The sequence below is a fragment of the Euphorbia lathyris genome, chromosome 9, assembly GCF_963576675.1.
Source record: "Euphorbia lathyris chromosome 9, ddEupLath1.1, whole genome shotgun sequence".
NCBI lineage: Eukaryota > Viridiplantae > Streptophyta > Magnoliopsida > Malpighiales > Euphorbiaceae > Euphorbia > Euphorbia lathyris.
The window spans coordinates 19,077,833-19,096,753 of NC_088918.1; the positions used below are offsets into that span (position 1 = coordinate 19,077,833).

The window sequence follows — 18,921 nt, forward strand, 5'->3', positions numbered from 1 at the left end:
ATTCACAGGTACCCGCGGATACTCTTACCCGTTAAGAATCAATAAATAAAATAAAAAATATTACAAATTTAACAAAGTATAATTTTAATAAATCATCGATTTAAAAATTGAACAAATTGAACCTTAATCAATAAAAATAAAATAGTTTAGTGGTATCATCTAATGGTTAAAGAACAAAAGGTTAGTATTCAAATCTCACATCTTACATCTAAAACACAATAATATTTTTTAATATATAAAAAATTTATGACGGGTACCGGGTACCCTGGGGGGTCTTCCCATACCCGTCCCATTACCCTAACGGGTAATGGTTTTGATCCCATACCCGTCCCATACCCTTTTATACAGGGTACGGGTAGTCCCATTAGGGTCGGATAGTGTCGGGTACCCGCGGGAAGAGTACTCGTTGCCATCCCTAGAGTTGACTTATGCTAACGTGTCAACCATGACATCATTATGATATCTTTTAGTTATTAAAATTGCATGAGTGATCTAATTGAGATAAAATTCAAAGTTGAATGATTTTATTGAAACAATTTGAACTTAGGTGACCATTCTAAGATAACCATGTAAGTTCAGTGGCCAATGATGTATGTAATCCGCCAAATTTGATCCTAACATTTTTTGTGAAGTGAAAATTTAGCCTTAACATACAATGGTCCAAATTTAACTTTAATATTTTCAAGCAAGATCAATTTTAACCTTACGTTACCGAAAATTTGAAAAGATTAGTTTGATTGTTATTCAACTGTCACATCTAACATTACAAACATCAATTATGTCGAAAATATTTTAAAGTGTTACTAACACAGTTACAAAGAATATACTAAAAATGCTACCTAAGTTTATTATATATAAGTTAATCACAATTATTTTTCTAAGTGTTTAAAATGTTTACTATATTACTAATATAGTTAATAATAACCAATAAACAACAGTCAAAGGATTTTTCATATTTTTGGAAATGTATGACAAAAATTGATCTTACTTAGAAACATTTGAGTTAAATTTGGTCTATTTCATACATTAGAGATAAATTTACACTTTTTAAAAAGCGTTAGGTCAAATGTCATGTCTTTTTTGTTTTATATGTTGTTCTTTTTTTCACGTTTTCGCATTTTCACATATTTGTGTTTTTTTCATGTTTTTGTATTTTTCGTGTTATTCATGTTTTCTTGTTTTCGTGTTTTATCACGTTTTTATGTTGTTTCGGGTTTTCTCGGTTTTCACGTTTTTTTTTACATCTTCGTGTTTTTTCACGCTTTTGTATTTTTAGTATTTTGTCATTTTTTCGTGTTATTCACGTTTAAAAAAAATAACCCTTAAATACATTAAGTTTCTAACTAATTTTCCGCTTTTTGTTTGCGTTTTTTCATGATTTATCATTTTCCATAAATTATTAAATGGGTCAATTGAGTCAACCCAATTAACTCATGGCCCAACCCATTTATTATATGAGTTAAATGGGCCGACTCGTTTATAACTCAACACATAAATGGATCAATCCTAATTCATTAATTGCGAGTTAAACGAGTCGTTAAATGGACTATGACCCATTTTGACACCTCTACTTACCCCTAATTATAATTTATCATTTTCGTTAGCATATTAAATTTAGGGTTAAGGTGTAAAAATACCTCTAACATTTTGAGACATGATCAATTTTACTCCTAACGTATAAAATAGTGCAATTTTACCCCTAACATTGATAAATCGGGTCAATTACAGATACTATTATAAAATACAGATATTTTTGTTTCTTATTCTGCACCTATTGCATAACAATTCGTTCTAAAAAAGGATTTCATATTTTTTATAAGTTAATAATAGAATTGAAGATTAATATTTATAAGTTCGCTGAATTTTTTAATTTTTGTGTCTAATTCGTACTAAAATACAATATATGTTTTTATTTTATTTTTTCACATCCTAACACATGCTTGTGATTTATTACTGATCAAATGACGCACACGTGAAGTGTATATGACAAGATTCATGACCGAGAATACTGTTTGATGAATTATTTTTTAAATTTACCCAATTTATCAACGTTATGGGTAAAATTGCTCTTGATTTCTAAGGTTATGGATAAAATTGCACAATTTTAGATGTTAGGAGTAAAATTATTTCTCACCCAAAATGTTAAGGGTATTTTTACACCTTAACCATTGTAAGAATTGTTCTGAGTTTTAATGAAGATTTTATTTCGTTGTATTTTTTTTTTGTATATAATATAGATAGATATACAATGTTTCAATATTCTTATTTTCTTTTTGTTTTATTTTTAAAGATGTCACCTCATCAAAAACACCACTAAAACAATTGTTATTATTTTCTCTCTACACCTAAAATTATATATATATATATATATATAATTCTTTTTTTTGAACCTTTAGATAATTATTGTTTTGTTTTCTTATTTTCTTAACTGTTTTAAGTTTATATATTTATGATAGAGTCAATTGCATATAAATGTCATGTGGTTTTACCGATTTACAGATGCGTACTTGTGGTATTTTTTTTGCAAATGCAACCATGTGATTTGTAAAATTTTGCAAACGCCGACCCTATGTATGGTTTGCAAAAATTTGCATTTGGATTCACTTTGTCAGGATTTGACCGATAACAACCTCAAAATGAAAATTTTCAAGAGTTAAATAATATTTTAAGCAATTTTAATTTTTCAACTTTTTAGATTTGAGGTCATTTAGGTGTTGTTTTTATGAGAAAAAAGTTAATGTTTAGAGAGGGAAAACTAAAAAAATGATGATTTTGAAAAATTAAAAATATGGTTCTATAGTAAATATGATACTAAACAACTTTAATTATTAAAAAATTTCATTTTGAGATCGTTATCGATCAAATTTGGCAAAGTAAAACAAAATTCAAATTTTTACCACCATATGGTTATATTTGTAAATAAAAATACCACAAGTACACATCTGTAAATCCGTTTAATCACAAGACATTTAATTATAATTAACCCTTTATTATAATAGTTAGTTAATTTTTATTACAACAAAACCTTTGTAAATGAATATCCTTGAGATTTGGAAAATTATTATTTTATACGGAGTTATTAATTTATTGATAAATTAATATTTATTAACTTATAGAATAATTTTTATTTTGTAAATTATATTTCTCAAACAAACAATTACTTTTTTTCGATAAATAAAGAAAGATTAATTAATGATATACACTGTATTGAAGTTTATGAATCTTTGTAAAACAAGTTTATTAAACTTAGAGTTGACATAATTCAAATTTTAATGCATGTGTACATTAAATATGAAATGTTAAGAATATGAATTATCGTGAATTGTTTCAAGTAGATAATATAAAATCTATAAATAGATACATGTATTTTAACTTTGAAAAATTACTTGCTTCAACAAAATGAGAAGAATATGTCGATTGTAGTATATGTAATCCAAAAAGTTAGAAACGAAATTGAGTTTAGTTTGCATGAAATAAAAAACAATCGACTATTAATACATATTTAAAACAAATATAAAATTTTAAAAATAGTTTGCATGAAATAAAAAACATTCGACTATTAATACATATTTAAAACAAATATAAAATTTAAAATAATTTTTTTAAAAATGTTTTTGTTGGAGGGTAATTTAATTTTTATAATTTTAGCATAAGTTATAATTTTACTTTATAGTTATTTTTATTTAATTAAATTTATCTCTCCAGGGTGAGTTAACTGCCCAAATCCTCTCCAGGAAACCGAAAAAAAAAACTCCTTTCTTCCTCCTTTCTCTTTTCCTTTTTTCTAATCAATCTTCCTATTTTGTTGATCTATTTTGAGGAGGACGAAGGATTTTCCTTCTTCCTCCTCACACCGGGTTAGATTTCTGTAATTTTTTATTGTTTTTTTAGCCAGTGTTCATATATTTCATCAGAACTCCTTACCCGTCTGATTGTATCTGCTCTCTATTATTCTGTCGTTTATGCTTTTTTCGGATTTAGCAAGAGCGGAAATGATTTATCTTATCCGTAGATCAATAAATCTACGTGGTTGCAACAAAAAAAAATGATTCAGGTCCGAATATTCGGAATGGTCTAGAGGATGAAGTTTGGATTGCAGATGTCTTTCTACTGATTTGGATTAACGAGAAATATATTGTAGTTTTGTGTTTTTTTATGCCTTTTATGGGTTCTTTTTACTCTTTGTAGTCATTTTTATCCCTTTGTGGATATTGTATTTGTTTTAGTCTGTAATCATGTGAGATTTTATTCCTTACATTTTGCTTATTGTACATTTTTATTTTTTATATAATGAAATTACAAGCATTTTCTCAAAAAAAAAATCAGGGGCAAATTTGCACCATTTTTTAACAACCCATCCAGCAACTTCAAGATAAAAACAGATCCCGAAATAGTGAAATATCGGACGATCAGTATTTTTTTCAAAAAGTTTGGGATGTTAGCTTTCCGGAATGTAAAAACGGAGCAAAATGAAGCTGTAACAAAGCCGATAGAATTTTTCTAATAGCACTAGTGCAGAAAAATGGGTTTCAACTTATCTACACATTCAAGGAACGTGTTTTATGGCAGTAAACTCCATTTTTCTAGCTTCTACTTCACCCATGTTCTTTCTTTAACTTATGCGAAGGTAATGGGAGTCATAGATGAGAAATTTAAGGGCTACTAACATGAAATTTGTTGCTCAAAAAACTATAAATTGAACTCAAATCCTTCATTCCAAAGCCCCCACTCAAATCAATCAAGCACAAAACAAATCAATTTGTCTATCAAATTCCTTGCCAAAATCGGCCATTTTATCAATCCTTAGGTTCTCAGAAATCATCATTTAGCATCTAATTAGTTTAAACAAGTTCTCAATTCCCAGAATTAGTTTTCAATCTCAAGTTCCTCAGAAAAGCTTCCAATTTTCAGAAACTTCAAGTCTGAATTCTCTTAGTTTATTCAATCAATTCTCAAATTGTTTTTTGCAATCTCTTAGTTAAGTCAGTAAGATCATTACCTAATCCTCACTTCAAACTCTCTCAGTCTAGATCAAATTTCACCATTGTCATCTTCTTCCAAGTTTTAAGCATTTTTCATGAAACCGAGATCATCGAAACCCCATTTTAGAGTCATTCTTAGTTTACACACCTATTGTAAATCATGTTTAGAAACTTTTTATTGATCTCAATCAATTAAAAAGACCCAGAAACAAGCTTTTGAATTTTTCATTATTGAAGAATTCATCAAACAACTTTTTAGAGAGCCGTTTTCCAAAATTTATTCCGAGTTCGTTAGTCTACCATTTTATCCCAAATTAATTTTAATCTCATTCTTGACATCAATTCTAGAATTCTCAATTTTTATTTTGTAAAAAACGACCCCCTACAGCCTTCTTAATCGTCCTTAAAACACCATCCACGAAACATAATCAAGCTTTTGGTTTTTCAACCATCAAACAACTATTCTGTTCGAGTCAATTTCAATAATTTATCCCGACTCCGTTACTTGGTATTTTTCTAAATTTCCAGTTTTAGGCCATTCCCTTGCACACTAACTTTAAATATTAGCCTTTATTTCGTTCCAACCCGACCTCTACAGCTCCCGAAATCGAGCAAAAAAGACCCACAAAAACATCATTTTAGTCCCAAACCTGTTGCTGACCTGGTGGTAAATTGCTGGTCAAGTCCCTAGACTGTCTGAATTGCTCCAAATTCACCCATAATTATCCGGACATCGCAACAACCCCCGAGACGAGTTTCCGGAGTTCCAATCCTCATTTTCACGCATCCCAACAACGTAATTTTATTTAATCTTGTATATATTGTTTTTACGGCTTATTTATATTTCTATCTTTAAATTTATTTTTTTAAGTTGTAATAAAGCATAATTGTAATACAAAAACCATTGAAAAATATCTACAAAATCAATAAAAATATAAAATAAAATTAAAAAAATTATATCTTTCTGTCATTTTATTACTTTATTTTTTGTACTTCTATTAAAAAATTGTTTTTCCGACCGACCTATCAAGTAACGTCGGGACCCAAGACCGTTGTTTTTATTTTCAGTCATTGTAATAGTCGTCAATCGCTTTTCGTTTAGAATTCAAGTAATTTCAGCACACTATATTTATTTATTTTATTAAATTACCATTTTACATTTTGAAAATTAGCTTCTCTGGCACGCTCACATTATTTTTACCATTTTTAATCCCCACAAACATATATTAAGGTTGAAAATTGGGATATTTCGTATCGCTAAAAGTTTTATTTTATAAATTATATATGTAATTTTCATACATATTTAATGAACTATTATTTTATATTTTTAATAGACTTTGAAGAATTTTTTTAAATATTTTTTTGAATCAAAGAATGGGACGCGGTGGAAGGCTGGACATCCCAACTAGGTTGGCACCCCCAACGCAGCCACCAACCCGAATATTATTGATAAAAAAAAAGAAAACTATACAGAGAGAGGGAGGAGGAAGAAAATAAAAGAAAAAGGAAAAAAGGGGGGAGGGGAGTTAAAAGAAACGAATATGTGCTACATTGCAGAGGTCATCAAAAACCAAAGCTTGACAGAAGTGAGGTTCCATGTTCCACCAGTTCAGTGAGGTTGTAGTTTTACCGAAACCAGCCAGACGATCCGCCGTTTGATTTCCCTCCCTGAAAATATGTGTAACTGTCCATTGCATAGAAGCGAGTCTGTGGATACGTCGGGACCACTCCCTTCTGACGATCCAAGGAACGTCGAGAGAATTGTTTCTAAGCAGTCGTACCGCATAAGCTGAGTCCGATTCTATCCATAAATTTCTCCAATTTCTGTCCCAGGCTGCTTCAATTGCATAAATAATCGCCCGGAGCTCAGCTACATGAGCCTGTGCATCTGAAATAGGAAACGCGAAGGCGCCAACCACGAAGCCTCTGGCATTTCTGAATATTCCTCCTGCACCTGCGTTACCCGAAAGGTTGTCAGCAGCACCATCGGTGTTGACTTTCAGCCAGTTTCTCGGTGGCGGAAGCCATCTAACAATTGCAAAGTCTGTGTCATTGGACTGATTGTTATTACGCGAGGAAGGCATGCACTCACCAACGAAGAACATCAGCCTTCTGCGCAGGATTTGGATTGAAGGAAGCTCAGAGTCAAAAATTGCTTTGTTTCTAGTAGTCCAAATAAACCAAATGCAGGTGATCACAGCACATTTCCAGGCAATTCGCAAGTCCCGTCTAACTCGCACAGTTCTAATTTTAGCAAAGAAATCAGCAAAATCCACACTGGTGAAACAAGTTATACCAAAGAACCGAAAAATCATTCTCTAAAGATCTCAGGTAACGCTGCAAAACAGAAAAAGATGATCTGTAGATTCACTGTACTGCTTACACAACTTGCATCTCTGCGCCATGCACATGCCGCGGGACTGCAGCAGCTCCTGAACTGGTAATTTGCGATGGATAAGCATCCAGCAGGTCATCGCACGCCTAGGAGGGACGAAAGGGTTCCACAGCAGCCTGTGCCAGTCAATCGTAGTCCCTGGAGTGAGAGAAAGGTAGAGAAGCTTAACTGTTAAATTGCCAGAGTCCGCAGGATGCCAAATGCAGGTATCGATGACATAATCAACGCAAAGAGTGTTGTTAATATTGTCCTGAACTTGTGCCGGTAGCAACTGTAGCCCAGTCCAATTTCCATTGATTCGGAATTCATGAATGGGGTTAAAAAGGTTTCTCTGATGCTTCATAGGAATCCCAATTTGATCAGCAATAACAGGAAGGATCCACCTGTCTGTCCAGAAGTTTAGATTGGATCCCTCTTTGAACCACCAAGAGACGTTAAGTCGAATTTGGTAAAAAATAGACCTGGCAGAAGTCCAGATAGAGGAATTGGAGATGTAAGTTCTGGCCAGACCCGATTTCTCTAGGAATCGATGTCGGAGAAGAGTGGGGATGTGACTCTGGCCCTGAATTAATTCCCAACTGAATTTTCCAATCAACGCAGAGTTGAATGTCCTGAGGTTTTTAATGCCCAACCCACCATGCTGAAGCTGCTGACAGCAAACCTTCCAAGGAACCGCAATTAGCTTTCTTCTGTCTATGTCTCCTGTCCAGAGAAAGTTTCTAACTGCTTTGTTGACACGGGAGATGAGATTATACGGCCATTTGTAGATCAGAAAAGAGTGAATGAGAGCTCCTGTCAGGGAGGATTTTATCAGAGTGAGCCTACCCGCAATAGACAACGAATTTTTTTAAATAATTATCTTATATATGTAACGAATTTATTATTTCATTTCATTGGTTCAAATTTGGACTAAAAATATTATGGATTAAATATATAAATATCATAATTAAATATAAAATTACAATTAAATCATACATCAAAAATATATCATTATTTTTTATATATTATGATTTTACACCACAATTTAAACATTCTAAATTATAATTCATAAATCATAAATTCTAAACTTCTAATTTATAAATTCCTTTTTTTTTACCAACTAATTTATAAATTCTAATTTTTAAAATATATTAGAAATACTGATTTTACTAGTTTGATATAATCTAAAATTATGACTTGACATAATTGTAAATAGTTTTATATGACATAAATTTCTGTGTAATTTTCTCAAATATTATTATTTAACTGAAATTATTAATTTATACAAGTTTAATTGTAATTATATTTATTATATTTTAATATTTATTAGAGTAATAAATTTAAGGATAAAGTTCAAATAAAACCCTTGTGGTTTCATTAATTTTCAGATAAAGGACTGTGGTTTACTTTTTGTTAAAACGAGGATTGAGGTTTTTAACTTTAACAAAATACAGACTTTTTCGATTGATACTATTAAAACCACCTTTGACGACTTCAAAAATGACATATTTTAAGAACTACTAATATTTTAAGCAACTTTAATTTTCAACTTTTTTATTTTGAGATTGTTTAGATGATGTTTGGTAAAGAGAGAGAAAGTTAATGTTTAGAGAGAGAAAGTTCCAAAAAAGATGATTTTCGAAAATCGAAAATGCAGTTCCATAGAAAATATGACATTGAACAACTTTAATTCTTAAAAATTTTCATTTTCAGATCGTTAAAGATGGTTTTAATAGCATTAATCCAAGTTTGAAACCTCAATCCTTGTTTTGACAAAAAGTAAACCACAGTCCTTTACTGAAAATTAGTGAAACCACATGGGTTTTATTTGAACTTTACCCTAAATTTAATAATAAATTTTTGTCTTACGTTTTTTTTAAATCGTCATGTTTAAAAAAAATCTAAAAGTTAATATTTTTTTTTGGTGAATGGAAGGGATAGAAGCCCTAAGAAAGCCAAAAAGCAAAAAGAAAAAGACTCAGCTAGTTTCTAGTACGACGGACGACCCCGATAGCGCTTTTATCAGCAAGTAAGATGTCATGAAGGCCTACAGGCGGCCCATCACACTCGTGATGACCCAGAGGAAAAGTTCCTACGAAATTCGCCAACCAGTCAGCTAATCTATTCCCCTCACGAAGGGTATGAACAACTCTGACCTCCCACTCTTGCTTTAGTAAGCGCTGACACTCCTCTATCAGCCAATAATACATGTGATGAGATCTTCCTTTATTTTATATCAGCTTGACTAAGGAGAGAGAATCAACTTCGAGTTCAACCTTTCTGATATCAAGCTTCCAAGCCAACACTAACCCATAATACAGACCCCAACACTCCGCTAGGAGGGCAGTGCTTATTCCCAAGTTACAAACAAAACCACCTGCCCAGTCTCCCGTACTGTTCCGTATCAACCCACCGCACGTCGCGGCTCCCGGATCCCCTTTACTACCTCCGTCACAATTAACTTTCATCCAGCATTCAACTGGTTTAATCCAGATCACGATCTTCTCCCCGGTCTCCCTTGCGTCTCCTCGTCCCCTACCAGTTCCTGCCCCTGCAAGCGAGATCTCCCTCGCTTGACCGATAACGAAATCCCATTTTTCCGAAACCCTCTTATCTGTTCCGTTGAAGATTCTCTCATTTCTCCAGCACCAAAGCCACCAGCACCCAGTGATAAAGATGATCGGCCACCTAATCCCCTTCCAAGATTTATAGATGTTAAGGTTCATTTGAACCCACTCCCGAGCATTCCCTGAATAAAAACCACTCCTCCACTGCGCTGGAACGAAGAAATTCCAGAAAACCTGTGCCGCCTGACAGTCGCGGAGCAGATGTATTGCTATCTCCGGCAATTTGCACGAGGGGCACTCGTCACTCTGGCTGATATGTCGCCTCATCCTATTCTTATTAGTGAGGATTGCATCGTGATAAACGAGCAATATAAATACAAGCATTCGTTCTGATCCCACGGCTTTCCAGATCTCCTTCCATTTCGTCCCGTTTTCTTCGACCTCTCCCTCATCAGTTCGGAGCTTCTCATACGCAGACCGAACCGAAAATTGGCCTGTATCTGATAAGCCCCACGACCAACCATCCTCCTCGTCATCATTCGGAAAGAGCACAACCGCCGCTAGCTTCATCATCTCTTCTGGACGAAGAAACTGATTCAGGCACAGCCAATCCCATCCGCCTTGGTCTAGCCAGCCAGTACTCCGCTACCGTTTTCTTTAGCTCCGCCTCAGGAATCACGGACCTCGTCTTATCACATAGTTTTATGTTGTCTAACCAGCAATCCATCCAAAATAAAGTTTCCTTATCGTTCTTCACCAGTCGGTTCAGCCCAGCTTTTAGCACCTTCACTCCTTGCATTATACTCCGCCAACCATAGCTCTTATTCCTTCTATTCCTGAACATCTCCAGACCTTTCCTGCCACTCGAATATCTACTTTTGAGGATCTGGACCCATTTCGTGTGCGGTTCACTTAACATCCGCCACCCAAGCTTCGCAATATTCGCCAGGTTTGCCTGCCGTGCTCGTCGAATTCCGAGACCTCCCTGAGCTCTTGTTCGACAAATCACATCCCACCTAACCAGGTGCATCTTCCGCCCCCTATCCGAGCTACCCCATAGGAAGTTTCTGCTTATGGAGTCAAGTCTGCGGCAAATGCTAACCGGGAATACAGTGGTTTGCATCAAATAGCTAGGCATGGCTGATAGGACCGATTTGATCAGTGTTGCTCGTCCTGCAAGTGACAAGCTATGTTCCTTCCATCCTGCCAGCCTTTCCTTCGTACGATCTATTACATGCCCATAAGTGTCTTTGTTAACTTTCTCATGAATTAGCCTGACCCCAAGGTACTTCCCAAGGTTAATTGTGCTTTTGATTCCTAACTCCCTTTCAATTTCGCCTTTCTCTCTTGTACTGGTATTAGCTGAGAAGAAAACACAAGATTTATCTAAACTGACCTTCTGGCCAGAGCAATCACAGAAGTAAGTAAGAATTTCTTTTATTAGCGTCGCTTGTTGCCAGGAGGCCTCAGCCAAGAGAACAATATCGTCTGCGAAAAAACAGTGAGAAACCTCCGGTCCATTTCTTGATAGTACAACCGGCTTCCATGAGCCCCTCTCAACTGCATCAAGAATGAGGTGACTGAGCCGTTCAAGACACAGAACGAACAGGTAGGGGGATAAAGGATCCCCTTGTCGAAGCCCACGTGAAGGCTTAAAGCCAGAATCCTTTTCTCCATTCCACATGACATGCATGAAAGTAGAAGATACACAAGCCATAATAACCGATATCATACCTGAGGGCAGCCCTAACACTTTTAAAGTGTCGTGTAAGAAACTCCAGCTGATACGATCATAGGTTTTTTCTAAGTCTAATTTAAGCAGCATAACCTTCTTCTTCCCTTTTTGCTAACTAAACGAGAACACAACTTCCTGAATAAGAATTACATTATCCGTGATCTGCCTTCCTGGTACGAAGCTGCATTGCATTGGGCTAACAATCTTAAGGAGGAGTGGTTTCAGCCGACCCACAATGCACTTCGTAATCATTTTGTAGCTGACGTTGCATAAACTGATAGGCCTGAATTGGGATAAGTTCTCGGGGTTCTGGACCTTTGGAATAAGGGTGATGAGTGTCGTGTTCAGCTCTTCCTCTAGGATCCCTTCATTAAGCCCGTGTAAGACATGTTTGCAAGTGCTCGGTTCAACTATTTATTAGAGTAATAAATTTTTGTCTTATGGGTTTTTCAACGTAAAAAAATAATGAAAAGAAATTGAAACAAAAAAAAAATGTAATATTTACATGTTTTACATATTATTGTTATTTTTTTTTATGGAAATCAATTAATCATATTTTTTAAAGATTTTTTTTAGAACTGCAGTAGCACACGTGGAGGAAAGAAATCGAGAATATAATTAATTAATTCGTGGTCCTATCCACAAAATCGATTGGATATTCAGATTTCTTATCCTTTCTCTCTTCTTCTCCCTCGGGGAATCTGTCCCCAAATTGTGCAGGTTCCTATGAACCTCCATTAACATACCTCAAAAACAAATATAGAGCAACATACATACGGTACTTTTCATGGAAAGCCTCTTTTCTAACCAGTGTATTTCCCGCCTCAAACTCTCTCCCAATCTCACAGTTCCTTCTTCTTCTTCTACTTTGTTTTCTCATCGCTTTCCAAGCTTCAAAAATAACAAGCCCACCTTCAGCTTCACGCTCTTCGCCGTTCAAAATCAGGAAACACAAAACACTATCTCCAACGCCGCCGGCGGTGACGAGGATGACGAGTCGTTCGGCGAAGTTAGCAAGATCATCGGCAGCAGAGCTCTCCAAGGCGGAACAGGAATGGAGTATTTAATTGAATGGAAAGACGGTCACGATCCTTCGTGGCTTTCATCAGATTTCATAGCGAAAGACGTAATCGCCGAGTACGAAACTCCATGGTGGAACGCAGCTAAAAAAGCCGACGAATCTGCTCTCGGCCAAATCCTTGAATCCGACGACGGTGGACGCGATGTCGACGCCGTTGATAGCTACGGACGCACAGCTTTACTCTTCGTCTCCGGTCTCGGCTCCGAGAAGTGCGTTAAGCTCTTAGCTGAAGCTGGAGCCAATTTAGACCACCGCGAAAACAGCGGCGGACTAACAGCACTTCACATGGCGGCCGGATACGTACAGCCAGGCGTGGTGAAGCTACTAGTAGATCTCGGCGCCGATCCAGAGGTTGAAGACGATCGGGGATTAACGCCGCTAGCTTTAGCGAAACAGATATTAAACACGACACCAAAAGGGAACCCGATGCAATTTGGAAGAAGATTAGGGCTAGAAAGTGTAATTAAGATTTTAGACGAGGCAGTGTTCGAGTACGGTGAGGTGCAGGAGTTACTGGAGAAAAGAGGGAAAGGTGATAAGGTTGAATATTTAGTCAAATGGAAGGACGGTGGAGATAATGAGTGGGTGAAAGTTGAGATGATCGGTGAGGATTTAGTGAGAGATTACGAGGCGGGACTAGAGTATGGTGTAGCAGAGGGAGTGATGGGGAAAAGAATGGGTGATGATGGAAAAAATGAGTATCTTATTAAATGGACGGATATAGATGATGCCACGTGGGAGCCTGAGGAAAATGTTGATCCTGATTTGATCAAAGAGTTTGAGGATGCTCAAATTGTTAACAATGAGGAGGTTCAATTGAGAAATGAGACATGGATTTGAATTTTTGTATTTATGTATCTTTGTTGAGATAATTTTATTTGAAATTTAGTTTTAGTTAAAAGTTTATTTTTAGATATTAAAATTAGATTGGATTGGGTATTTGATTAAATAAATTTAAGGTTAAAGTGAAAAAGTACTTCTAACGTTTTGGGGAACGTCTAAAATGATATAATTTTATTCCTAATGTTGATAAACTGAGTCAATTTGAGAAATAATTCATTTCGGTAGTCATCTACACTTTACACATGCGTCATTATACAGTAACAAATCACAAATATATGTTGGGATGTGACAAAAAAAATATATATATTGTATATCTGTACGAATTAGATAAAAAAAATTCAAAATTTTTTTAGAATGAATTATTGGTACGAAATAAAAAACAAAAATATTTGTATTTTATAATATTACTGAAATTGATCCAATTTATCAATGATATGGTAAAATTGCTCTTAGCTTCTAACGTTAGGAGAACAATTGCGCTATTTAATACGTTAAGGATAAAATTGCTCATGACCCAAAACGTTATATGTATTTTTACACTTTAACCTTATGTATAAACTTGTTTTTTTTTTTTAATTGTTTCAAAAAAAAAACCTATTTTTTAATATATGATCTGTCTTTCTCTCCTTAATTTTACCTTATTAAAATTGATGATACATCTTTTTCACATTTATTTAACCTTAAACATCCACATAGGATAAAAACAAAAACCTTAAAACGCATTAACTTACAAAAAAAAAAAAATTACATTTTAATTTTATAAAACTTTAACTCTCTAGCATATTCAATTTTGAGAACTGCTCAGCAAAATCCCTGGATATCAGCTGATTCTGTTCTGCGTTTCAGTCTCTCTGTATATCTATCTCAACTATTTCTTCTCATTCCATGAACTCTTTCCTACTTGGTTTGATAATTTACTCTTATCCAACTTCGTTTTAAATCTTAAGCTTTCTTCAGGGTTTTTTCTCATTGTCCCTCTTCATCTTTGACGTTTACACCGTAAGTTCTCTCTCTGTTTATTTTTTCTGCAGAAATAATTCGTTCTGTACACTTTGATTTTGTTGGTTTGATGTGTTTTTGTTTTGTTTAACTTTATCTCATTATCTAAGAATAGATTTGATCTGGTTTGTTTGGGATTCAATATGTCGTTTGCTATTACTTGGGTGGGATCTCCTGCAAACCAAAAGATTTCCAAGTGCATCCAATTCAATTTTTACATACTAATCAGACTAAGTTTTGTACTTCTTTTAATTCTTAGGTTACTGTTTTGGTGTGGAAAACCTATTCTCATTCCTCAATTTGTTTAATTGATAATTTACTTCCTTTTTTTCGGTTTATCATTTGCATTCCTTTCTCTTCCTATTCTCATTCGCTCCTTCATCTGAACAGCCACTGTACAGATTTTATGTTCCTCGTTCTTTACTGATTTGCAAAACCATGAAAAAATTGATGAGATGATCTAGATTGTTTTATAATGGTCAATCTTCTCAAGATTGGGTATTTAATCACCTCATGCCTGTCTTAATCCTAGTTATAGTTGATTCAGATTGTGTTAAGTCTCAAATTATAATCAATGCCATCACCATTAGATTTTCTTTACTGTTGTTTGTTTGATCAATGATGAAGGCAATTCTAACATACTATTCTGATTTTGTTCCAAAACCAGAAAGCAAGGAAGATCATAATTTTTTCACGATGCACAAATTTGTTGGTCTCACTGTCAGAGCCAGAGTTGCTGCCCACAGGCTCACTTCATTTAATAATTCAAGGTATGTTCTTTTGCGTCGCTACTCCTTGCGAATATTGTTGTAGTGGTATCTTCGATTTGGTTTTAGCTGCAAAGTAAGGCAAGTTAAATGGAGCAATCTTGTTATCATCATGTTTAATTGGTTGATGATATAAATGTTGTGTTAAATTGTGGAGGTGAATATTTCTCTTTAGGATTATGGTGTTTTGGTTAAGCACCAAGAAAACTTGCGTGGCCTTCTTATCAGAAATTTAAATTAACTATTTCCCCCCTATTAGCAGATCTCTCCATTCATTTGCAACTGTAGAAGCTGAAGAGATATCATCTTCTCAGCCAGCCGAAGTAAACAACTTGGGTAGGTTCTAAAGTGGCTTCCTTGTGATTCATTATTTCCATTTGACATTTTTGTATAATTATTGCGTATTTGTCTTCTCCCCTTTCCTAATGTGGCTTCTTAATGAAGAGTACCCATATCATAATTTTGTATTAAAAAAGCTGTTTGAATATAGATCTTCCTTATTTTAGTGCAGGGGAAATGGACAGGATCTTCAAGTTGGAACACAATTTTGGATCCTTTAAATGGAGAGCCATTCATTAAGGTTGCTGAAGTCGATGAAAGCGGAATTCAGGTATGTGCTCTCAGAGTATCACAGGATGTTGTGGCTAAACAACAAAATTTGTTTTGTTGTTTGCTCTTTCATACCATATCTTTCCGTCATTCTTTTTTCCAGTTCCCTGTTGTAGTTAGACCAAAATTTGTTTTGTTGTTTGCTATTTCATACTAATGTTCCTCAAACTGTTGAATTAATCATGCAGCCATTTGTGGAGAGCTTGTCCAAGTGCCCTAAGCATGGACTGCACAATCCCTTTAAATCACCAGAGAGGTTTGTGTTTATATGAACTTTTCTGCCTTCTTTTGTGGTCGTAATTTTGTTCTTTCCCCCTTCGTAACTTTTTGAATTCTAAAACGTTAAGAGTATTATCATATTTTTTTTCCTTTTATGAGTAGCAATATCATTATATCGTTTTATTATGTTTTGCAGGTATCTTTTATATGGAGACATATCTGTAAAAGCAGCCCACATGCTTTCTCAGCCGAAGGTAACATGTCTTGGTGCTGGGATGACCATCCTCTTATCTTGTTATTGATTTGAAACATTCAGTATTCCTTGTTGTTGTATAGAAATTCTTAGTGCTACACTAACTTCTGTTTTATCTTTCACGATTTCAGGTAGCCAATTTCTTCACCCGATTAGTACAAAGAGTGTCTCCAAAAAGTTACCACCAAGCTCTTACTGGAGTTACTGTTACTCAAAAATTTCTTGAGAATTTCTGTGGTGATCAGGTAGATCAATATTACTCCATTCATGTTCACTGCTATTTAGTTATTTCAAAAACCTTAAAACGCATTAACTTACAAAAAAATTAAATAAATTACATTTTAATTTTATAAAACTTAACTCTCTAGCATATTCAATTTTCAGAACTGCTCAGCAAAATCCCTGGATATCAGCTGATTCTGTTCTACGTTTCAGTCTCTCTGTATATCTATCTCAACTATTTCTTCTCATTCCATGAGCTGTTTCCAACTTGGTTTGAGAATTTACTTCTATCCAACTTCGTTTTAAATCTCAAACTTTCTGTAGGGGTTTTCCTCATGGTCCCTCTCCATCTTTGGTTCTAGCAGGCATCACGCTTACGTAAGTTCTATCTCTGTTTTTTTTTGCAGAACTACGCTTTCATTTTGTTGGTTTGATGTGTTTTTGTTTTGTTTAACTTTATCTCATCATCTAACAATAGATTTGATCTGGTTTGTGTTGTGATTCAAATATTCTCTGTAAAAGTTTTAATTATGTCCTCCAGTAACTGTTGGTGGGATCTCCTACAAACCAAAAGATTTCCAAGTGCCATATTTGAATGAATTCAATTTTTACATCCTAATCAGTTACTTTTTTTTAAGTTCTTAGGTTACTATTTTGGTGTGGAAAACCTACTCTGATTCCTCAATTTGTTTAATTGATAATTTACTTCCCTTTTTCCGATTTATCATTCTGCATTCCTTTCACTTCCTATTCTCACAACCACTATACAGATATTATGTTCCTCATTCCTTACTGATTTTGCAAAACCATGAAAAAATTGATGGGAGGATCTATAGATTGTTTTATAATGGTCAATGTTCTCAAAATTGGGTATCTAATTATCTTATGCCTGCCTTAATCCGAGTTATAGTTGATTCAGATTGTGTTAAGTCTCAAATTATAATCAATCAATCACCATTAGAAGATCATCATTAGAAATTTTTAAAAAGTGTGATATTACTGGTGTTCATTTTATCAATGGTGAAGGCAACTTAAACATACTATACAAAAACCTTAAAACGCATTAACTTACAAAAAAATTAAATAAATTACATTTTAATTTTATAAAACTCAACTCTCTAGCATATTCAATTTTCAGAACTGCTCAGCAAAATTCCTGGATATCAGCTGATTCTGTTCTGCGTTTCAGTCTCTCTGTATATCTATCTCAACTATTTCTTCTCATTCCATGAACTGTTTCCAACTTGGTTTGAGAATTTACTTCTATCCAACTTCGTTTTAAATCTCAAACTTTCTGCAGGGGTTTTCCCTATTGTCCCTCTCCATCTTTGGTTCTAACAGGCATCACGCTTACGTAAGTTCTCTCTCTGTTTTTTTTTTGCAGAACTACGCTTTCATTTTGTTGGTTTGATGTGTTTTTGTTTTATTTAACTTTATCTCATCATCTAACAATAGATTTGATCTGGTTTGTGATTCAAATATTCTCTGTAAAAGTTTTAATTATGTCCTCCAGTAACTGTTGGTGGGATCTCCTGCAAACCAAAAGATTTCCAAGTGCCATATTTGAATGAATTCAATTTTTACATCATAATTAGTTACTTTTTTTTAGTTCTTAGGTTACTATTTTGGTGTGGAAAACCTACTCTGATTCCTCAATTTGTTTAATTGATAATTTACTTCCCTTTTTCCGATTTATCATTCTGCATTCCTTTCACTTCCTATTCTCACAACCACTATACAGATTTTATGTTCCTCATTCCTTACTGATTTGCAAAACCATGAAAAATTTGATGGGAGGATCTATAAATTGTTTTATAATGGTCAATGTTCTCAAAATTGGGTATCTAATTATCTTCTGCCTGCCTTAATCCGAGTTATAGTTGATTCAGATTGTGTTAAGTCTCAAATTATAATCAATCAATCACCATTAGAGGATCATCATTAGAAATTTTTAAAAGGTGTGATATTACTGGTGTTCATTTTATCAATGGTGAAGGCAACTTAAACATACTATACAAAAACCTTAAAACGCATTAACTTACAAAAAAATTAAATAAATTACATTTTAATTTTATAAAACTTAACTCTTTAGCATATTCAATTTTCAGAACTGCTCAGCAAAATCCCTGGATATCAGCTGATTTTGTTATGCGTTTCAGTCTCTCTGTATATCTATCTCAACTATTTCTTCTCATTCCATGAACTGTTTCCAACTTGGTTTGAGAATTTACTTCTATCCAACTTCGTTTTAAATCTCAAACTTTCTGCAG

The 18,921-nt window shown here is 34.2% G+C and overlaps 2 protein-coding genes across 2 annotated transcripts; both read left to right on the plus strand.

The window, feature by feature from the left end:
- Positions 1-12,295: 12,295 nt before the first annotated feature.
- On the plus strand, positions 12,296-13,661 carry LOC136206375 (signal recognition particle 43 kDa protein, chloroplastic). Its single transcript, XM_065997400.1, has one exon. It carries the CDS (start codon positions 12,446-12,448, stop codon positions 13,577-13,579), a length of 1,134 nt encoding a protein of 377 aa, XP_065853472.1. The 5' UTR covers positions 12,296-12,445; the 3' UTR covers positions 13,580-13,661.
- Positions 13,662-15,202: 1,541 nt separating this feature from the next.
- On the plus strand, positions 15,203-17,085 carry LOC136207277 (probable aldehyde dehydrogenase). The gene is made up of 7 exons (XM_065998566.1): positions 15,203-15,351; positions 15,611-15,684; positions 15,855-15,958; positions 16,146-16,213; positions 16,373-16,430; positions 16,561-16,674; positions 17,059-17,085. The coding sequence occupies exons 1-7, from the start codon at positions 15,203-15,205 to the stop codon at positions 17,083-17,085; spliced, it is 594 nt and encodes a 197-aa protein (XP_065854638.1).
- The last annotated feature ends 1,836 nt before the right edge of the window (positions 17,086-18,921 follow it).